Raw genomic sequence first — 23,875 nt, forward strand, 5'->3', positions numbered from 1 at the left:
TTTGTTAAAACATCAAAAATACTGACATGGGTACAATGACAGCATCATAAGTTTTGGTGTCGGTTAATTTTTGATTCATCGCTGAGATTTTCTACAGGACATAAAATATTATGTATCACCATGATATATGAAATGCTTTACAAATATGCTCCACAGAAGCCGCAGAAAAAGTGGCTCCACAACGGCATTCAGGAACCAGAAATAACTTTATTTGAAATAACACTGTAGACTGGAAATTTATATTTAACTAGTTTAAATCAGTTATTTTAACAAAATTAAGGCATATTAATAGCAAATTGTAATCAAATAATAAAAACAGTATTTTTTTCCAGAGGGTGAGCAATCTGCAGGGTCTTGTAGAAAAAGAAGTGGCTGACTTTGTATTCAAGTCACTGCAGGGGCTTTCTGTTGTCATTGCTTTTGAACATCAAGTTTGAAATTTTTTATTCTATTGACAGTGAGAGAGACACGGGTCTTTCAGATGTGATGTTGGATTGGATTCACTGCTCTGTGACAGTTTGAAAGGAAGCACGAGTAACAATTTTTTGCATAAAATCTAGGAATTTTGTCTTCTACACTATATATTATAATATCCTTTAATGAATCCAGAGAAATCTGTCACTGCGTCCATACATGCAAAATAAAGTTAAAGATGAGCAATTAGGCTTTTTATAAGTGCAAAGTTAAAAATGTAGCAAAATAAGCAGCATTTTTGTCTCTTCTAAGCAAATTTCAAGGTAAAGTCTCAGTAGAGTTTAAGAAACTATTGTTTACTTTTGTCCCGGTAGAAGGTGCGTGTCTATTAACCTGATAGTGAATACTAATACTAATAGCATTTAAAGGTGGTGAGATAAACTTAGGTCCTCATTCATCCATATTTCTCACCTTTCCAGTTGTTTTTAACTTTATTTTGCAAACTAAATGACTTTCAAATATAAGAGGTCTATTCTCTTGTCTTTCCCATTTTGAAGAGGGCACTGTATCACATCATACTTGTACTCCAGAGGAAAAAGTTGGAGAAAATAATTACTAATTAATAGTTTCTAGACAAACACATTAACTTAAATAACTAAAGCTTAAATTGTAAAACGTAGTGGTAGGACTCAATAAAAATTTAATTGCATGGTCTCCAGTAAATGTGGAGGGCAGTGTAATTTGTTCAGCCTTAAAGGATGAACAACAGCAATAAGTTTTATTTCTAAGCAATATAGTAATAACTTTTTTCTTTCCTACTTCAGCAATGAAACCCTAAATCACATTTCACACTCCTGCTTTCTTCCAATCTGGATGCATAAAGTTGTTTGGGGCGTTATGAAATGTAAAACACTGAAAAGCAGAAGTGTTGAGTAACTGATCTTCTATATATATCACAAGAATGGGGAAGTTGGCCAAATGCAACAGAAAAAACATCACCCCCTTCCACTTTTTTTGCTTGTTTTTTTTTTTTAAATAAAACATAATGCTGCTTGTGTTGCTTAATAAATCATAAGTTGGTTTACATCAAAACTATCTCATGCCTAAGAAATGTTCCTCAATAATGCAGCAATGAAATAAATTTAGTTATTTTTCTCTTTCTTCACAAAGTACAGTAAGGGTTGTGTTTGTCATTTCTTTTTCCTTTTTTTTTTTTTTGGACCCCCCTCTCACCCAACTCTGGACCACCTCTCCTGTTTCCCGTGGAAACAAGAGGAAGATGGTTAGAGTGAGCCTTTCAGCCTGGATCCATTCTTATGTGCAGCATGTATACTGATCCTTCACCTCGACCCCTTGGGCTCTGGAAGATCTGCTATAATTTACATGTAACCAAAGCCACATAGTTTCCGATTTATTGTGTGTCGAATGAAAGAGGGGCCAGATGCCGAGTGTCTAGTTGCTGAGGTTGTGAGGTATTCTGTGGAAAACAAGCCTCAGGTCCGGTTGGAAGCTGTTTTAATCAGCCTTATGATACTTTTATAGTTTGCTTAGAGGTCATCTTTCAATGATTGAACAAAGAAATCATGTCATTAGGTCTTTGAACCCGATCTAGACTGAAAGTGTTAACTGTGTTAGACGTATCTGGATTTAAACAGAAAACAGAGACCTGAGAGGTTTATCAGAGGAATCATTTCCACGATTCGTCAGCAGGTCATTTTCGGAGATTCAAGTCGCTTAGCAGGCTAACCCACCTCTCAGGATAGTTTATTTCTAACGTAAACGACATAATCTATCAGTTGACCTCTTGTAAATGGGAATGTTTTCTTTTCATGCAGTGTTTTGCAGGCCTCTGAGAAGTTTAGTTTCAAAGTGCCTGCAGTTGTCATAACACACTCCAGTGATTTATGAGGAGCTGCGTTCTCATGTCTTCAGTTAGTTTTTTGGTTTCTTTTTTTTTTTTGTGCAGAAGTCCTTTTGGAGTCTGGAACTCCACAGTGAGGCCGAGTTTGCTGAGACATTGCTCGCTGGTAGCCTTGGGCTTTGTTTAACCATGCATAATTGAGCCCTCCTCTTGGCTTACTCCCATGGTTGCACCCTTTTTTCATGAGATGGCCAAGAATGCAACCCTCCCCACCACCACTTCAGCCAGCCATCCCTGGAGGACCTCAATCACACACACACACACACCCACACACACGCACATCCCGTCACAAAGTGTACCAGACCTGCTTATCAGAGAGGGCAGGCCTGCTATGGACTCACTTTAAACGGCACACGCATGCCAAAATGATTGTGTACTTGCTCTGCCACATGTACAAAAGAGGAAGTTGTTTTGGGTCTGTTGAACACTGATTTCTGTCTTTCACGCATTGCAGTAAATATGTTGCTTGGGGCTGGTCATTTTGTCTTGGAGTTGCACACTTTTATCTGAAGTCCCAGAGCGATAGTTTACCTTTTTAGAAGTTTAGTTGTGTGAATAGTTACATGTAGTCAGTACAAGGGTTATAATAGTTTTATTTTAAAATTTGTATTATAGTTTAGTTTTATTTCATTCTGACTTTTTGTTTGTCTAATTCAGTTAGTTTTAATTAATTTTTAGAGTGTGTTTGCTAGTTTTTCTTAGTTCTAAGTTAAATATTGTTTAGTTTTTCTTAGGCATAGTAGTAGCTTTAGTTGTTAACTGCAGAATGGTCAAAGTATTGTATTGTGATTATGTATACATCGATTGCCCAAGAGAAAATACCATTTTCAAAAGATTTATTCAATTCAGAATAATTTAGCATAAGTGTCACCACCAGGAATATGGAGGACTGTAATTTGACGTAAATTGCTTGTGTGGGAAAAAAATAATAATTTCACATCAGTTCTACTGGCTAATAAATAGATTCATAATCACGAAAACAAAAGATGTCACAGCTGTAATTTCAGTATGTTTTAACTAGTTTTATAAATTCACAATATAGTTCCAGTTAGTTTAAAATTTTCCCCATTAATTATGATTTTATTTATTTCAGTTAACAAAAATGCTTTCTCAATTTCATTTCATTATTTCTTTAGTTTTAGTTAATTAAAACAACCTTGGTCAGTACCTTACCTGCTTCATCAAAGCAATTCAGTTTAGAAAATCTAAATTTCTATTGGAAAAATTGAGCTAGAAGGAGGAAGAGTGTGGCACAAAGACATGATGGGGAAGGAGTCTGGGTAGTCAAGGAAGTATGAGACTCACAAAAGTATTGACATCTCTTGAACTTTTCCACATTTTCATAAGAAGATGAAATATTTTAGTGGTGCACGACAAATCGGTTCATAGTGGAAAACTGGCAGTAACCTGTTACTGTTCGCCATGTGGAGAACACAGAAACATGTGGCATCAGAGGGGCTTACATGCAAAATGTCAAATTTATCAGTAAACAAACAGTTCACACCAACCCCTTCTGTGAAGTGTTGAAACATGGTAGTGGCAGCATCATACTGCGGAGATGTTTTTGTTTTTTTCTACATCTGCTCAGAGCTGATAGGAAGATGGATGGAGCAAAAGGATTTTTAGAAAAAAAATCTGTTAGAAGTTGCAAAAGACATAAAACTTGACCAACCAGCAGGATGATGACACACATGTTGCTCACTCGCTCCACTTCTTCTCATTAGCCAGTTAGCATCACCTGGACAGCTCGTAGTTACTCATTTCTGTGTTAGAGTGAGGAGGACTCGGGTGTTGAACTGTAGCTGACGCCAGTCAGATTAAATCTGAGAAGTGGAAGATTGATTTGTTTTAAAACTCATCCCGCATATTTACATCCTGAAGCAATAAATTACTCTCAGTTACGATTTTAAATATATATGCTATACGAAAAGTCTGTTGCCTGCTGGAAACGAGTAGACGTTCTCATTAGCAGAGAGAACGGTCTGTGAGCTGTGGCTAACGAGCCGGGAGAAGTGGTGTGTTTTTGACACCCTCTATGTAACCTTTCTGGTTTGTTTGGGCTTGTGGGTAAAATAATAACCTGAAGACTGGGAGGTGTGAGAAATGCCATATATATGAGCAAGGATTTGTAATACAAACAATGTTTGCTCCCTCTAGTTTAAGCCAAAGTGGTAAATTTAAATAGATCATTGATATGCCTTAGATCTTTAGCCTCATTTACATCAACTCAAGTTGATTCAGTTCAGTAAGGTATGCAAAATAAATTTTAAATATGTTTTGTAGAAGCAGCAGCCCAGATCAGTTGAAAATAGGTAAACTAGAGCCTTTGGTAAAATATTGACTTCAAAGCAAAAAAATATCTGTTTTCAAACCCCTAATGCAGAGAGGTGGAAAGTGAAGAAGCTCTCATTAATCCTCTCCTACCCAGCCCCTTTGGTGCATTAGAAAAAGCAACAACTGGAACTTCCTCTGCAAAATTTGGAGTTTGTATGACATTAACAAGGCTCATATGCATTTTGCAGTTTCAAATTTAAATCCATATGCTCAAAAGGAGTCACAGCAGCTAGTAATCAGTATTTAATTATTGAAAAGCTCATTCACTTTTCATCTCAAATCATCTAACACATTCTAATGGCACAAAAGCTGATGTTTTTCAATCCTCTATTTGTGTTAATTATTAAGATTTTCACCTTACGGCTGCTGAAAAAATAACTTTTGATATCAGAATATTCTATTTTGTCGGCTTACCTCCATTCCACAGCATTGTGAATTTGGAGAGCACTTGAGTACCGTGAACTCGTTGTCAACCATTACCCCTCAGGAGCCTGAACCGCTATCACAAAGCAGGATCCATGTTTTCAGGGGATTGTTTTACACCAAATCTGAGCCTAAAACATCTAAATGTCACAGCAAAAATCGAAGACTCATTGGATAAGGTTTTACAAATCTGTTACCATCCAATTTTGGTGAGGCTGTGTGAACTGGAATCTTAGTTAGGAGTGGGCAACATGGAGTTAGAACTTTATTGCGATATTTTGTGGTACTTTTGTGATAATGATGAAAATTATTTAAAAAAAACACTATTCATAAACACTGTTCTCTAAAAACAGGCGTCTTCATGACGCCACTTATTTAAAGAAGTGTGATTTATATCACTAAGCTGCACGCAGAAATTGCATTTAATCATATTTTCAAATGTACTGATATTTATTGATGCTCTTGTGGAACAGACAATGGAGAAAATATTTTTTAAAAGCTTTTTTGATAATACTGTCAGTTTTGTTTCTTATTTAGCATCATTAATTGAAATTTAACAAGGCAACAATAAACCAAAATTATTATCATAAGAGGTTTTTCACGATAAATGATAAACAATACAATAAGTGCCCAACCCTAATCTCAGTTTCCTGTTTCTAGCTGTCTGAAGAAACGTTGAATGGCACCTACTGTCCTTCAACGTTTAACGTGTTGAGCTTTTGTCATCTTGAACCAGTCTTCCCATTTTCCTCTGGCCTCGAATAAACAGGCTGACAAGTCTAAATTAGTAGGTCAGTGTGCAAGTTACCCAGATAGTGTAAAAAAATACCATCAGCTGAAAACTGGTAGCTAAAAAAGGAATGTGTCTAGATGCAACAAACAGTGGAGGGATGTCACAGGTAGATTTATCCTTGTCCAGTGTTATGTGATGATATTTTTGTAAATGATTTCAGTAATACAATTAATTGTTAACAGTTGCTTTTGTTAAAGTTGCAACTCTAACATTACCTAACATTGTGAAACATTCCAGCAGTGGTTGCTAAATCAAGGCACAGTGAGGAACAGCAAGCCGATACAAAATGCTGGCTGGAGGTATTTGGTGCCGTTTGGTTTGTGAATGCACTGCAGAAAGCAGATAGTGACTGCACTGCAAAAATACAAAATGTTTCCAAGTATTTTTGGTCCAATTTCTAGTGCAAATATATTAGCATGCTTAAAATAAGACAAAACTAACTTACTAGTAACTTTTCAAAAAGAAACAGGAGCTTGTGTTAAGTCCTTGATATTGATGCAAAATAATCTGCCAGTGGAACAAGACATTTTAACTTCTATTATGGTAAGAATGTTAACTTATAATATTTGAAAAATGTCTTGTTCCACTGGCAGATTATTCACTTAACAAATACATTTTCATCAATATCAAGAAATTACTGACTTAAATCAAGCTCCTATTTCTTGCTGAAAAGTCCTTGTGTGTTAGCTTTATTGTATTTAAAGTGTACTAAAATAATGGGACTAGAAACTAAACCAAATAACCCAGATTTGTGTTTTTGCAGTGTGTAAAATGTGTGAAGAAAATTGACCTAAAAGCATTATTTCCTCAGTTGAGATAGGAAGCAATCAGAAAGACTGCACTATCATAAATATGTTGATGTAAATCTTTTAGATAAATGAAAACATTTGTTAGATTTGTTTCACTTGCATCAAGTGACTGGAGCTGTGTCAGTGTGAATGCAGGCTTCCATACTCTGCATCTGAATGCTCAGAGCCTCTAACGTATTTTCTTGCTAATCAACTTGATTTCACAGTCAGAAGTATGATTGCACATTTTCAGCAGTTAACTGCACAGAGTCGCTGCATCTACAATGTCAGATTTTTCAGTTAATAAAATAGAAAGTATAGCTTTTCTCAAGAACAAAACTACCCTGCAACAAATTCCTCCTCAGAGGAAAAACATCCATCTCATGTTGAAGCACATCACCAGGCATATGACGTCGAGGAAGTTGACAAATGCTGCATGTTGGAATGCGACTTGAAATTTCCAACATCTGAATCAGTGTTTTCGGTTCTGTTTAGTCAGAAATCCAGAAAAATACAAGCTAACAATACAACATTTCAATTACAATGTTGCTCCACCTGACAGTAACCCAATCAAAGAAGGAGGAGTGTCTGGAGTATTGAGAATGAATTACTATTAAATCATCAATGGTTTTCCGTACAGTTGATTCCTGTTTTTGGTTTAGATTCTCATTCTAGTGTAAGTATGTAGCGTGTGTTTCAGTTTTATTCTGTCATGTTGCTTAGCTCCCTTGTTATTAATTTGTTAGTCAGCCTCACCTCATTTTCCCTGCTGGGGTTCTTGCCTAACTGTGCTATATTTTCCTGATTAGTCACACCTGGTTCTCCTGTCACTTTTTATTCACATTTCCAGTAGCTTAAAAGCCAGTGAGTTCTCTTACCTCCACCTGCTTCTCCCATTGTCTTTTTGGTCTGTTTTCTCTGCCAAACCAGTTTCCTTCATTGATGAGTTCTTGTTGTTCCTTCGGTTCCTGCTGTTTTCTCAAACATTTAAGTTTATGGATATTAAAATCAATTCAACTAAGACCTTTCCCTTGTCCTGCCTGCACTAGTCTGTCAAAAATGCCATAAAGGACATAATTAGGATTTTTTAAATGATTGAATGTGGTCATTGTGTATCATAAATACCACAAATTATACAAGGTTAGACTTCAGGTGTTGCTCTTTCACATTCTGAATAAACCACAGACATGTCTCAACATAGTTCAGAGACTAGTTTTCTTTCAAACAATATTAATTCAATTCAAGTTTATTTCTCCAAGGAGAGAATAGTAAACAATGTTACATGTTAAAAACAAGACAAGCATTATTTTGTGCATAGGTTTGCTAGTCATAGGGTAATTTACAAACCCAAGTAAACCTAAAGCGAATTTTGACATTTTTGTTCACATTTTGTTAGTATCACATTATTTACCTAAAACTGTTTCAGTGCTGCTAGAAAACCATCTTGCAAATTTATGAATCTCACCTGTAGATTCATAAAATGTTCAGTCTTGAATTCAATAAAAAGGAAAATAAAACCTGACTCCAGAATATAAGGGTAGAAAGTCCATACCTGGAGAAAAGAAACAAAAAACTGACTGCGTGTAGACACTGTCAGCTGCAGAATCTGCACCTGAGGACGTTTTAGACAAACAATACCTCCACCATGATGACACATCAGTTCACTTTTATACTATGAAAACTGATATCCATGGCAACAGCAAAATGAGTGCATTAGCAGAATGAGGCCTGATTTCTGAATGATCCAATATTTCATGCAACCAGCATCAAGAAGAGCGCATGTTGGTATTCAGGACTGAACAAGCACACTGTAATCTCAGTGTGAGGACGCCTGACAAGAGGAGATAGCGTCTCATATATTTATGTCACCGTCGAATAGAGCAGGTGATCTTAGGTAACTATGGGAAGTTCGAATGTTAACCAGCCACTCACAGGATTATTGTACCATCTGGAAAAGTCTTTAGTTTCTCCCAGGTTTGGATTAATACAGAAAATGAATGGAGGTGTATTTGTATTTCCACACTTTGTAGCCTGTTCCATCCGTCTGCCCATATAGAAACTGGTTTTACTAATTAAACCTAAAGTAAGTCAATTTTTAACACAAGCACCATTTCAATTTGGACGTTTAATCCAGAAGTAAAACCAGTTGCATTAAGCGGTAAGAAGGGCTTAGTTCTTAAATCAAGCTCCCAGAAGACTCCAAATAAATTGTAAATTCTAAACAGAGCTGATAGTTTTAGTATCCCCTGCAACACTGAGGATGTTCAACCTCTCTGCTGCGCTGTCTAGTGACAAAAGGCCACAGGGATGGGGGAGAAGAAGGCACGGAGCCCTCCACCCCCTCCTTTTTCTCCGTTATTCTCAGTTAGGGAAGCGGGCAGGGAGCGGGTGCTGGAGAGGTGCGGGGGGGGGATGAATGGGACCAGCTAGTGACCTCAGACAGAAAGAATGTCCCCGTTTGCTCACTCGGCCCGCTCCCCTAGCAGCGCTCCACATAGTCATCAGAACTGGGGCCTTTGTATTCACCTTCCAGACCCCAAACTGCAGAGCAGAGGCCACAGACCAAACCGACTTCTCACTCCGCTTTTCATCTTGCTCCCCAAAATGGGATTTTAAAAAATAAAAGTAAGCCTAAGAGTCTTAAAAATCTCACCTATTGTGCAGACGGCGTTCCTGTGCATCCCCGCCTGGTTATGCGTCCTTTACTACCTCGCCATTTCCCAGAATTTTGACACTGGATCTGCATTTGAAATACAGCAATTGCATAAATTTCGTTGTAAAAACGAAGGGGGTGTCCATGCTGGGAGGCCAATAAACCCAGTGGTGACTCTGGAATACAATTAAATCTGACTAATCCAGTCAGATTTATGAGATCCGTGGATTTCGTCTGCCAGGCTTCTGAGTGAAGTCGTCGTGCTGCCAGAGAAACACGGCCACCGGTACATGAATTTGAATGGTCGGGCTGTGTGAGATGCGTGGCGGGGGGCTGCAGAAGCCAGCTCGCAGCAGAATTTTTTTCTTTTCAGACTGGATTCAAACTTGGATTCTCATGAATGAAAGCTGGACCAGAGGAATTCAGCCTTCACACTGGTACAAGCCCAGTACCGCTGAACCGCGACTTGCTTGTTGTTTTAAAATACCAAAGAGGTGATTCATAATTCTTGCACATAGGTTGAAAACAGCAGCTAAAAATTGTATTTTCAATATAATCATAGTATTCAACTTCTGTTCATCTTTATTATGTCAATTGTTGCTGGTATTTCTGGCAGTTGTGTACATAAGCAGGGAGATACAGCAGGACCTTTGGAAAACAGCAGGCCTTATTGATTGTGTAAATGGTGTGAATGGAGTTGTGTCAGGATCAATGGTTGCAGTAAGTAGACGAACGCTTAAAATGACCAATTTACCCCCAGCCATCTGCTCTGTGCCGACCTGCTGCTGCGGGCAAATCCACAGAGACACAGGCAGTGAGATGTATTGTGGCACACATCCAGATATACTGCAAAAGCACTTTGTCACTCTACTTATTCTTAACTAACTGTGACATTAAACACAACTAACTAGCGACATTTCCTTCGCCGTTTGGAAACGAATAAATGTCTTTTTTAGGCATTAAATACAGCTGTAAAATAAGATCCAACCTCTGCTTCTTCGTACCTATTCTTTAGCATAGCTAATTTTGAATTACAGGTATAGTGGTGACCTATTTGGTTTGTATATTTACAAGATTCAGAGGTTGCAATGGTATCTGATTAGAGATATTCTGTTAACAACTGTAAAGGAAGCAATGGATTTTCTTTGTTATTATTCAAAAATGTAATGTGGTTATGCTGCGAGCTGTCAGTATTTTATCAGCAGTATCGATAACTTTCTGAACAACCAGAGGGATTTATTTTTTTTATTCAATTCTGTTCAGTATGTCATGTTGGATCATCTCAAAGCAGTTTGCAAGACAAACTGATCCACGTTATTACAGAAATATGCAGTCAATCCGATCAATTTAATTGCATACTTTCCAATTCAGCCCTACGTGTAACACAATCAACTTGCTTCTTGTGTCCATTAGTGAAAAGGTTGTAGATTTAAAGAAACTCAGTCAATTGCATTGATTTTCCTGCAATCCTTCCTCCTTAATGAGCTGTCTAAAACAACTTCAGTCTGAAATCTTTCGTGGTTTTTTAATTATATGACTACAATAATTATTGCAGTGGCATGCCACTTAAGTGCTCCTACTAACAGACTTCCTTTGTGATTTCTTCCAGGGAGGAGGCTACGAGGGAAGGCCTTCTACAACGTCAACGGGAAGGTGTACTGTGAGGAGGACTTCCTGGTGAGTCCCTGTTCATTCATGTTTATGGATTTTCCTTTAGTGATCATGGGGAGGTGACAGAAGGTGCAGAGACAAACCATTTAAGTGCTGTAATTAGATCTCCAGCACCTCCCCCTCAATTTAGACTAATTTCAGCCAAATTTCCCTCATGTGCTCATTCTTGCTGCACACACAGACAGTTTAGAGGTTTGGTAGAAGTGTTGAACAGCTTCTGGTCTCATCTGCTTCAGATTAGCTGGGCAGAATTGTGGTGCCCGAAGTTACTTTTGTTTAAAACCTTTACGTCAAAGCAACTGAAACAATGAAACAACTAAGTTACTAAAGTGAAGCAGAGGAGAACATCGATTGGTTCCTGTAAACAGCTTCATAATCTAGATTAATTCATAACACATGCTGTTGACTACGATTCCTGTTTATAGACAGCTTCCCCTTAAAGATTAACTCGTTGATATGTTAGGAAACACTGAAATTCCTGTTTTGCACCGCACCATCACCACCCCTCTGATGCTGGAGGCCAGAAGACGGGATGAAGACTAATCGCCTTCCTGTGGCTGAGGCTTGTCTAGTCTGCCCCGTCACCGCGGGAGTGTTTCAGGCTGCGGTGGTGGTGACGGGAGGGGGATGGGGGGTGGGCTTCTTGTGGCAGATGGTGGATTCGGAGAGGCGTTAATGGGCAGGGGATGGGCGGCCCATCAACACCTCCCACCTCCACCTGGTAGCTGCGTCTCTTCTGCCGAGCCCTCAGTGTCATCAGGTCGTGACCCAGGAGGGGTGAGGGGGGTCTGTGTACTGCAGATGGTCACTTTTATTGTCTGACGGAACGAGCAGCAAGACGTAGCGTGTTTTTATAACTATAACTATAAAACACATTTCACCCTATCAACACTCACAAAATAAATTTTATTAACCGGGCCTGAAAAAGTCCCAGAAAGAGACGGTGGATAACAGAGAGACAAAGACATCCTGGTGTGAATGAAAGAGCGCAGGAGCGCCCTCCATAGGTGACTCTGAGAATAATCAGTTTTCCTGTTGATCAGTATTAGGTGCCAATAGTTTGGCGTAAAATCTATTAAAGTGTCTGTACTGAAGGAAATAAATTGTGCACTTCGTCTTTCCCCACAGTACTCTGGTTTCCAGCAGACGGCAGAGAAGTGCTTTGTGTGTGGTCACCTCATCATGGAGATGGTAAGAACTTTCTCCATTATTTTGAGAACAGATGTGGGTAGAGTATCCAGAAATTGTGCCCAAGTAAGAGTACCGCAACATATTTTTACTGCATTAAAAGTAAGAAGTAGACATCCAAGAAATTACTCAAGAGAGTAAAAAGTATTTGGTAAAAAGGATACTCATGTACTCAGTAACTGATCAAGACATCAATTATTTAATATTTAAAATCACATAATCAGACACACCAAAATATAAAACCATGTGCAAATGTTAGTTTTTAAAGATTTTTTTTTTTTTTACTTCACAGAAAAATGTAAGTTTTTATGGAAAGATTTTGTCCTTTTTATAAAACTGACAAAATCAGTCAAAAGAAAAATGTTTTCTAAATCGATTTCTTTCAATATAAAATTAGGTGACTGCAGGTGTTTGTCTGTGTCTGGTGAATTTTTGGTTAAAATAAGTTTGTTCTCAATGCAGTGAGAATCATATCAGGTAGAGAATCCAGAAGTTTTACTCAAGTAATAGTCGAAATACTTCATAATACGATAGCTCAAGCAAAAGTACAAAGTACAGCATAGTAAAAATACTCCTAAAAGTAGTTTTTTTTCTTCAAAAAGTTACTGAAATAAATGTAACTGAGCAAATGTAAGTAGTTACTATTTAAATAATTAAATAATGCTATTTAAATTTACAGTGCCTTGCAAAAGTACTCACTCTCCCTGAACTTTGTCACTTTACAACCATAATCCCAAGTGTATTTTATTGTGATTTTATGTGCCAATGGGTTCTGGAAAGTGTGGCGTTCATATTTAGTCACTCACCTTTAAGCTAATAGCTATAAATGAATTTCAATGCAACCAACTTGAAGTTGGAAGTTTTCTAACTAGAAATAAAATGCATACCACACTCTGTGTATTCTTATTAATAGGAAGAAAGTGTTAAATACAAGTGTTTTTTCTTCTTTGCTTGTTCTTGCTTGTGTGCTCGCTCAGATACTCCAGGCGCTGGGCAAGTCCTACCATCCGGGCTGCTTCCGCTGTGTTGTGTGTAAAGAAGGGTTAGACGGAGTGCCTTTCACCGTAGATGTGGAAAACAACATCTACTGTGTCAAAGACTACCACACGTGAGGAAAACGTCACCATCTGCTGCAGTTAGACAATGTTATTATTGCTAGCAAGGTGTTCTGTTAGCGTTGATTTGCACCACTGTCATCATGGTAGCAATTAAGGACAGTAACAAATTAAGAGATCAACACATGTTCACTTATGAAACTCGTGTTGTATTATCTGGTCTTCTCCAATGCAGGGTTTTTGCTCCGAAGTGTGCTTCGTGCAACCAGCCCATCCTTCCTGCCCAGGTAAAAAGCTAAATTATCTCATGTTTTAAACTATCACTACAGTTCTGATGAGTTCACCTCTAGTAAAGATGACTACAAATCCTGTAAAATAAACGGTTGTTGAAGAAACTTGGTGAGTGCTACTCTTTGCTGCAGTGAGCTTTGGAGATTTTTATTTATCTTTTTAAAAAAACAGAGATTTGAAGAACTCAAACAGAAGAGGTGCAAATGAAAAATTTAAATACTTGCATTAGTATGAATAGGATCTTGAAGTTTTCAGTTATTACTAGGACAGTAGAGACTACGTTTATTGGAGCAGCAGAGAAGGTGATGTTTTAGTTTACATCAAATTGAAGACAGCATGTTGTGGGGGTTTTTTTTGTTGTTTTTTTTCTGCAGCAGTTAGTCATTCTTTGTCCGTCGCTTTAATAAAACAGCAGTCTGGTGTGAAGGAAAGGCCTAACTATGAGTCTGTTCTCTCAGGGTTCTGAAGAGACCATCCGGGTTGTTTCTATGGACAAGGACTACCATGTGGAGTGTTACCACTGTGAGGTGAGACACAGCGTTCATTCACACGCAGTAGTAAGACCAGTCTGTGATACTCTTGTTTTGACTGGTGATGAATTTAGCATCACTGTGTATGATTCAGCTCCTCTGAATGAATGAGACTACAAATAAACAGCCATGCCACTCTGACTGGCAAAGTGTTAGCGTATTTACACATCCTCTCAGTCAGCGCTCTGAACCTGTCTGAGAACTGCACATTCTCGGACAAGTGAGACTAGACTTTTGCACTAGTGAGAATGAATCACGGTTGTGGACACTAACCCAAGGATGCAGTTGAACATTGTGACTCACTGACTGAGCACATTCCAGCCCAGTCCTTCATTCTCTGCTGGGGGCTTGTTGTGAAACCTCACTTATCTTCCACCTTTACACCGTTTCCTTTCGTAATTTAAAGGTGACCTATTATGCTTATAGAACAGGTTAGGACAGGGCTATGGGCTATACAAAACAATGTTCATTACATTTTGTTGCACAAAATCATTAGATAATGAGATTTTATTCTGCTCATTTCTACCTACTTTGAGCTCCTTTTAGAATACAAACTGCTGCAAACAGATCATTATAAAACCGTACATCTTTAAAAAGCAGAAGTGGAGCTTCTTGCACAACCAACAAGAATGGTTTCTAAATAGTAAGTCAACAACAAAACATCTGTCTTTTCCAGTAGCCATTGTGCAGCACATTCAGCGGTAAAACCAGCTAAATGAAAGTGCTGGAGCTCAGTTTGGGTTGCTAGGTGACAGTTTGCTAGGTAACGGGGAAGTTCCTGTTGATTGTGATTTAACAACTCAAGCAGAGGTTTTTGAATTTTCCATACACCAAAAAACATTAACTTATAGAAATTAAATCATCTGGTTAGCTTTTAAGTGCTTAGACTGTTTTTAGAAGCAGCTGAGACCCAAATGGAAGTATAAATTTGCACAAAATGTCAATTTAGCATATTAAAAAATCAAGAATGATGTGAAAAACAAAACTTTCCTCAGGAAAATTTCACACCTCCTTGCTATGATCATTTAATTCATATTCAGATAAATTTAATTTAATTTATGCAATAATAATCAGCAGAAGCAGCAGGGTAAGACATGCTAATCTTTCTGAATGGCTGACATTCTGGGAAAAGATCATAATGTAAGCAGAGGTTAATCATTCAACCAAGTTGAGCAGGAAGAGGCTAAAGTTTGCATCTGAACTCAGTAAATTTATTACACATTAGAAAAAACATGGTAGCTTCATCATTCATTTTACATTTAACATGGGGTAGATTCTGATTCACTCATTAAAAGTTAACTTGCACTAACAGTTTATGCATTTAGCTCTTTTTGTCCAGGTGTGAATCGCAGGTTTATGTAATTCCTGCTGATCCCCACCCCATGTTGTAGAGCAATTATTAGTTGAGAACTTTATCACATTGGTTTTAGTGCAAGAATGATTATAAAGGAGGTCATAAGTAATTCTGTCTAAATTATACAATGAGTTCTTTAAGGAAACTGAACTGAACTTGAGTTCTTTTATGAAAAAGATTTTGTTTTTTAGCATTGCAAAGCTGTTAACGTCATATCGGCGGTTCTACAAAGTATTGACTCAGTAAAGACAAAAGCACATAAAATTCACCAGTCTTTGGTTGTAACATGATGTAGTGTATCAATTCTTGCACCAGAAGCTAAATATTAATCTGAATCTTGACCATCTCTGTGACATGTTTATGTTTTCGTCAGGATTGTGGTCTTCAGCTGAACGATGAGGAAGGCCACCGCTGTTATCCACTTGAAGGCCACCTTCTCTGCCACAACTGCCACATCCAACGACTCCAGTCAAAGTTGCCCACCCACCCGCCCCCGAACTACCCCCTCCATGTGACTGAATTGTAGGAAGGAGACCCAGCTCCACCTTCGAGATGATCCAGGACACCAGCAGTGGGGTGAAGAGGGATGGTTGCCCACTCCTCCAGCAGTCATGGTCATGATTCCAAGCGCTGCACCCCCAGCTACACAAAGGGTTTCCATTCTTCTCTTTCTCCTTATCATTTGGGTGCATAATCCAAAACCAGACTCACCCAGAGGGCCCCAAGTAGAACCAACCTTTGACGTTTTCACCCTGTTAAGGAAGCAGTTCCTGGAATTCCTGTTCTTTGACTGAAGAGCTTCACTGCAGCATTGTCACAGCAGAGAGAACGAGCCTCCGGCGTTGGCCGGGCCAGATGGGCAGTGCCTTCAGAGTGTTTTCTCTCTCCGTGCAGCTTTCAACACTGAAACAGAGCCCTGCAAAAGGCTATGCAAAGGACCCCCAGCATCATGACGCAGGGCTGTGAAGAAAAACAAACGACTCTGCACCGTGTCGACGTCACAGTAGCACCACAAGCCCAGAGAAACCGACTGACATTCCAAGTAGATGTCCAAGATGACACCTCGAGAGATTCACAAGCAGTGTCTTAATTAATGATTATATTATGGACAGAAAGAAACCTTTAGATGCACATAGGTCGTCTTTTTATATATGAATATATATTTCGCAGACGTTTTCCACATAAGATCCTAGATGTAGATTGTATTTTTTTTATGTATGTGTATCTGTGAGCGTGACATAATTGGAGGTGTAACTGAAGCCTCCGCAGCTTTTGGGTCTGTTGCATCATCTCTCCTAGAGTCGCTTCATGTCTGTCAGAGGGTCAGAGATCCACAGGTAGCAGATGTGGGTCTTGTAGTTTTTGCTTGCAGTTCTTTTATTCTATTTTAAGTACATAGACGCAGTTCATTTTGTTACAAATTTGTTATTTTTAAGCAAATTTATCCCTGCCAAGCTGATGTTTGCGTACTCCAAATAGTAATTTTAAACATACTGTGCAGCGTGCTGCACCTTTCATTCGAAATTTAAATTCAGGAACTGACTCAAAACAGCCGTTCCACCCAAATATTCAAAAAAAGTTGGAAATTTCCAGAATTCAGCTTCTTTCTTTCTTTTCATCAATTCTAACGAAGCTGCTTAAAGTTGAATAACATAACTGCATGCTCACCTAAAAATATTTTTTTCCTTCAGCATTTATTTCCAAACACTATTATTTTATCATATAAATCACATCATCCATGACTATGAGCAAGCTTCACTTGTCCACATAAGTGTATCTCAATACATTAGAACATTATGAAAATGTTAATTTATTTCAGAAATTTTGTTTAAATATGAAACCGCTATTGTTTTAATTCATAACATACGGAGTGTTATATTTCAAGCCATTATTTCTGTTAATTTGGATAATGGCTTGTAGCTTAACAAAATTCAGTTCAATTAATATTTAGGACCGATTGAAAAAAGATTTATATCGTAGAGATGTCAGACTACTAAGAATTACGTATGTTCTTGTACTGTATGGTACAGTATATGCTCTCAATACTTCCATGAATTAATGCATCAATGAGCAAGGAGGTGATCAGCACTGCTTAGGTATTTTCCTTAAACTCAACTTTCCATTAATATTTAGATATTGCATTCAAAAAATCAGTTTCTCAGAACATTTTTGTGTTACTTATGAAAATTGGATTTTGGAAACATATTAATGGAAAGTTGAGTGAAAGAAAGAAGTGTGGTTATTCTGTAATAACTATAAAACTATAATTGTAGTCCCACAAATTATGCCATTCTTTTTGCAATTACTCTACATGAGTTTTGGGGTGGTTGTGCAACACTTTTTTTTACTGAAGTAAATAAACCTTTCAATGATAGTCTAATTTATTGAGATGCGCTCGTATGTCCCATTGCGTTCTGCACAGTCTGCTAATGTGTTATGTGGGAAGAGGGGATACTTGAAATCATGGAGCTGCTGGTCCCACCCATGTGCTTGTTTAAGGGATCCCCACCCATCGTTGCTTGTGTGTGTGTGTGTGTTCTCGCGATCACAAGCACTTATGTGTTGGCGTGTGTGTGTGTATGAGTCCATAGGAAGACATTAGACTAAAAAAAAAAACCCATTGTCAAACTGTTTCTTTCACATATCATTGAGTTTTGAAACATTCTTTTTATTTCTGCTTGTACCAATTCTCGCTTAAACATTCCTTGGATGTTAATGGTTTGAATCCAGAATTCAAAATTGCTTACTATAAAGCAAACAATTGAGTTTCTGTACATTTTTGCAGATGAACCCCAACGGTTTGTGCTTATAAAAGCAGCCGATTGAAATATCTATGTGTGTGTGTGTGCGTGTTTGATAGTGAGAGAGAGTATATGTGTACTAGTGGCAGGCCCCTGGCACATGCACCTCACTGTGTTTGCAGGGCAGCGCAGCAACCAGCAGGATGACCCTGATTATCTCTGTTAAAATCTGACGATGACATTAAAAGATGCTGGAACCGATGCATCCAATTTTCTCTGTAGTACATCCGTCGCCCATCTGAGGTTGTAGCTAGAGCGGGGGGGGGAAAAAATGTCACCAACCATGTTGTGCATACACTGACCCATACTGTAATGCTGTAATACACTCAGTTGTGAATAAATACTACTGAATGTGTTTAAAACAGAGAGTGAAGGCAGGGGTCATCATGTGAATGTAATATATAGTGTTTGTAAAAGCAGAGAAGAAAATGACTGCAAACTGTATGATCAACCTCACCTTTCTTGCAAGGTTCAAGTAACGTGTGCTGTACTTGAAGACTGAGGCATTCTATGAATTAATCTAATATTGCCCAAGAAAAACTTAACAAAAACAGATTGTATCCCCTTGAAAGATGTCTTAATTTACTTTTTTAAAATACTACTTTGATTTGTATTTCATAAAGAGGCTAGTTTTTTATTTTTATTTTGCTTCCTATCAAAAAAAAAAAATCACTTGGAAAGAGATGACTTCTACTGTTAGTTCCATCAAGCACATCTCAACACCTGTCACATCGTTTTGTAAACCTCAGTGTTTTGATTACCTAGATGGTTCATTTAAAAAAGGAGACTAGATTTATTTATCTAAACATGAAAAGGTCTAAAGTTATTTAATGTATTAAAATCGGGACGTATCATTTAACTGTAGATGACATAATCTGCTTTTTCAATAAAGTGGTTTTGTAGCTAACTGTAAAAAGTGTTGTTTTTTTCTTATCTACATTGATTCAAGAAGCAAATTGGACTGCAAAGAGAAGGAGTCCTAGTCCAAAAACTTGGGGCATTTCTCTGTCAAGGTCAGTGTGATTGAATTAATTCAAAGTTTTTGACAAATCTCACAAATATGAAGTGTAAGGAAAGGTTATGAGTCAAGAATGGTTTGGACTTCAGAAACCAAAACAAGGTTTTCCATGGCGATGGATGTTTTAGTGTTACCAACCAGCCCATCTTCCCCTGCAATATTACTAAGGGGAAATATTAATTTAGTACTAAATCACTGCCTATGCTGAGCTTCTGTAGCATTGCTGGCCTTTATTATTGGTGTTTTTGCATCATCTTCCAGTAAGGTCATGTTTATTTATTCTTTAGATAACAACAGTGCAGTAAAAACAATTAAATGATATAATAATAGTTTTGGAGTCAAATCTGTAACTGCAATTAAAGACCTCTGTTGGAAAGACTCCCACACAGCAAAGTTAGTTTAATTAAATATGGGAAGAATTGCAGTTTTGCCCAATTCAAGGGCAAATCTAATTTGATCCATGCATTCAGTCATAGCGGTGTGTGACGTGAGGAAGAGTTTTCTCCTGGGATCCAGTCCTGCTGACTTATATTCAAAGAATCGAAAAAATTCAAAATATATAAAACCAACTCAGATTATTTAAATTTTTTTTAACTGAACCCAAATTGGATTGAACATAATATTTATAAACACAATGCACCAAAAAGATTCAGATTCACAGTAATCAGGGTAACTGCAGTTCCCTTGGTGCTGACCTATTTTGTAAACCGTGCAAAAACATTCCTGGAAACGTCACACAAGTGAAAGTTTTACTCTGAAACTTTTTCAGAGTAGAAGAGTTCAAAATAATTCTCAAGTCAACTTAAAAATGTACCTTAGACGCACATTGTATGCTGGGAAAAACAGTTTAAAATGTTTTTAACAAAATCTCCATTGAGGTTTTTAATAATAAAACACTTTAGGTGTGTCTGTCTCCAAACAAAGAAAATGTAATTTGCTGAAAAGAAATGTGCTACCGTTAGGCATGGTGGAGGAAGTATGGTGCTGTGGGGCTCTTTGGTTTCCAAATTCCACTAAAACATTCTTAAAGTACATTGCAATATGTTTTAAATAAGAAAATGAAAATCTTTGCTATTTTTTCATAATTTATAATAATCCAAAATATATAAATTGAGCAAAGTTTCCTAGATAGAGAATCAAGAATCTTCTGTCTCCAGATCTAAATGAAGATGTGCCTGATGAAGAAAAGAGAAGACAAGAGATTCAAGGATTTTGAAGAACCTAGAAATATTGTTCAGCTCCATCTCTGTACACTTCAATCTTGTGAAATATAAAAGTGTTAAGTGATGGTCTGTGGTTGTTCAAAGTATTAGCAGCAGGAATTATAATTAGTCAGTTCGTAACATTATTTTTTTATATATATATAAGTGAATAAATGTGATCAAATTAAAGATTTGTCTTTTTTCCATATTTGTCAGTGTGAGATTACAGTGCTGCAGAAACGAAAGAGGATTTTAGTTAAAGTATTTTCACACATCTTTACCAGGGTGGCCAACCAATCGGTGCACATCTGTATAAATTTGTACAATGAAAACTTGAGCAGCAGAATAATACAAAATGCTGTCACTGAATGGATAGATTTATTTTGATTTGCCTAAATGAATCCAGCGCTGGATTGTTGAGATAAATGAGAGACTGCACCCCTGTGGTGCAGTATTGTACAAAGTTTGGGCTAACTGGGGCATGAAGAAGGCTGATATCAGAAATGCTCTTTCCAATGTTAGTTATAAAAAACAGGAAAGACACCAAACACTTGTAATACTAGTATATCAATCATGCTAAGGCTCAAGGTCTTAAGGGTTGTGGGGTCACTAATCTGGCCTCTTCTTTATAGAATATATCCCAAAAAGAACCAGATTATAAAGAAAAAGCCAAAAAGACTAAAAATTAACATGAAGTATCCTACATTGTGCAAGGACACATGACGTGGTTAAAGAAAGATGCAAAATTGCCAAAACAAAACACCAGTTAACCAAATTATCATAACTGATGTGCATCGCCATGAAAATTTTGAAACCAAAAATATCAAGTTATGCAACAGTGACCAAAAGTGACCCCATTTAAACAGTGCCATAAAACATAATTAAAACCAGATAATCAAAAAAATCACATTTCCACAAGTGGAGAAAACAGAGCGTCCAAAACAGGTTGCTTTTGCTGTAACCTTTGGAGTTGTACTGAGTATCTCAAAATGAATGGAAAAGACTAAATAAAGTTTTTGATTGACCTAGTTAAAGTCATTTTTCCTTCAGGTTAGAGCAGAAAAAAAGATTGTTGTTCAAATTTAGAAATCTCATTGAACCTGAAGCGCAAAAAATATCGCCTCAGTTACTTAGACAGCAGTCGAGCGCAGTGTTATTTCTCTTCTCTCAGAGAATTTTGCTGCTTGGAGCATGGCTGCATCTCAGGGGTCAAATGGCAAACTCACCAAAAGCTCATTCATCTCAGATTGTTTGGCTCCCTTTCCATGCACTTACAAAGTAGTGGAGAAAGCATCTTTTTCTGCCAGAGTGCCAAGTTGTTGAAGTCCATTGGCAAGACCTTGAATCCCACTCTTATCAACTCTTAGGTTCTTTGCTGATTGCAAAAGGTTACAGAAGCCTCTTGTGAATCCAGACTTCTTAATTTTTTGTAAAATTTGTCCTTCTCCTTTGAGTTCATCTTTTTTGAAGCTGCAGAAACTTTCCTACATCTTCCTCCAGGTCTGCAGACAGATTTCTTTAACTTATGGCATGGATTTAATTTCACATGTTTAATTCCGAGGCCGTATGAGCATGGAAAGGACTACTGATTGAAGAACGAAATACCAGAAGTCAGATGTATCAAAGCAAATAGTCTGAACATTGGTTAGTAATTTTCAGCTCCAGGTAATTATTCCAAATAGCACTTCTTTGCCCTAAAGATTTGTTTTTAGACTTTCATTCAAGCTCATCACAAAAACAGGGAAAATTGTGAGATGTAAATGAAACGAACTTTTACATCCACTGAAGTGCACTTAGCTTTAAGCTCAAAAAGAAAAGTCAAACCCTGCTCACCCAGTTCAATCACAGTTGTATTTATAAGCCGCTGATCTGCAGATTGCAGGAGGTGCCGATGCGTTTTGCGTGGGCGTACATAAAAGCGCAGTCTGCCCACTCGCCGAGCTCTCCTGTGAGGGGGAACAGTGGTGTTTCAGTGCGAGGAGCTCACTGGTGTTGGTTGACAGCTCTAACAGTCGGGGCACAAAGCAGCCTTTATGCATGCGAGGGTTCCACCCTGTGACTCAGGGAGCTCTGTGTGTGGATACATGTGTGTCTGTGTCCGAGCAGAGGCAGTGGAGCCCCCCCCCCAGGGACCTGCTGCTGTGAGGTGAGCTCTGTTAAACAACACAAAAGAAATCCAGAACACCTTCCCTTGTGCAGACACCGGTACCCCTGCTGCCAGGAAAGAGGTGAAAATAGGTTTGCCACAGGATTACCTCATGCACGCCAAATATGTGGATGGTGACCTTTGAAATTTCAGCCTCTCTTTTCCTTCTGTCTGTCTGTGTGACACTAAAGTTTTATGCAAAGATTTCTGCTATAAACTAGTTTAATCTCACAGATTTCAATAAGAACAGAAATATTTAATATGCCTCAAATGTCCCAGTTTCAAATCTGCTTGTTTTTTACTAAATGAGAGAATTATTTTTCTCCTAAAAGTAAAGCAAAAGATTTTATCTGGATAATCACTAATGATATGCGTTCCTGGCTATTTTAATTTCCTTTGTTAAACATAACTTTTTCTTTTCTTGATTTATTGCTTTTAAGATATGCAACATGAATATAATCTTTATCAGGTTAGGAATCCACTTCACTTAGAGCAGCTACAAGCTTTGCTTATATAAAAAAAAGAAGAAGAAAATGAAATATCCAAGACTCCCAGCAGGACTCAAAACAGGAACATTACAGATCCCGTTATTCACATTAGCAACTTTCACCTCCAAAAGTGTATCATCTTGAGCAACACTTTTCCACACTTCTCAACTTTTTTCTGTTTCAGGTAAAATAGCTGTAATTGCATAAAAGCTGATATCTAGATCTGGACATTTTAAACAGGAAGGCAGCTTCAGAATAACTATCAAACACAGAGAAAGTCTGTAAAACTCACGTGTCTCTACGAAAGGTCTGTGGGATCTTTACAAAGCTTTGGTCCAACACACCTGAATCAAATGGCTGAATTACTTACTCAGTTTGCACTTAAGCTCTCCTGAGTCCTGCTAATGACCTGATTATTTCACTCAGGTGTGTTGAAGCAGAGACACATCTAAAAGTAGCAGGACCTACATAGGAGGTGAAACTTTGCCCCATTCTCAAGTCTTTTGCAACTTAAATAAAAATTCTTACATGATTTCTCTATGTCCACTCTCTGTTTCCTTGTCCACTTGAAAAAAAAGGAGCGTTCCACCAGCATGATGCTGCCACCTTATGTTTCACAGTGGAGACTTTGTGAGATGTTGTGTTGTTCAGGGGGACACATGGTGTTTTCTGTGTTGACCAAAAAAAAAAAAACCTTTGGTGTCAACCGACCCAATCACCTTCTTCTACACGTTTGCTGTGTTCTCCACATGGTTTGAGGGAAAAATGGAAACTGAACTTCATGCAGCTTGTACTCAACAATACA

At 37.8% G+C, this 23,875-nt stretch overlaps 1 protein-coding gene across 1 annotated transcript in view; it reads left to right on the forward strand.

Moving 5' to 3' along the window:
- wtip (WT1 interacting protein) overlaps positions 1 to 19,132 on the forward strand; it is a 31,980-nt gene extending 12,848 nt beyond the window's left edge. Inside the window, exons 3-8 of the mRNA XM_032560477.1 lie at positions 10,936 to 11,003; positions 12,126 to 12,188; positions 13,163 to 13,293; positions 13,476 to 13,527; positions 13,990 to 14,058; positions 15,789 to 19,132. Of these exons, the coding sequence (XP_032416368.1) occupies positions 10,936 to 11,003; positions 12,126 to 12,188; positions 13,163 to 13,293; positions 13,476 to 13,527; positions 13,990 to 14,058; positions 15,789 to 15,941 (536 nt within the window). The 3' untranslated portion in view covers positions 15,942 to 19,132. The remainder of the gene's footprint in view (positions 1 to 10,935; positions 11,004 to 12,125; positions 12,189 to 13,162; positions 13,294 to 13,475; positions 13,528 to 13,989; positions 14,059 to 15,788) is intronic.
- Positions 19,133 to 23,875: the final 4,743 nt, after the last annotated feature.

The sequence above is a fragment of the Xiphophorus hellerii genome, chromosome 4 (genome assembly GCF_003331165.1).
Source record: "Xiphophorus hellerii strain 12219 chromosome 4, Xiphophorus_hellerii-4.1, whole genome shotgun sequence".
NCBI lineage: Eukaryota > Metazoa > Chordata > Actinopteri > Cyprinodontiformes > Poeciliidae > Xiphophorus > Xiphophorus hellerii.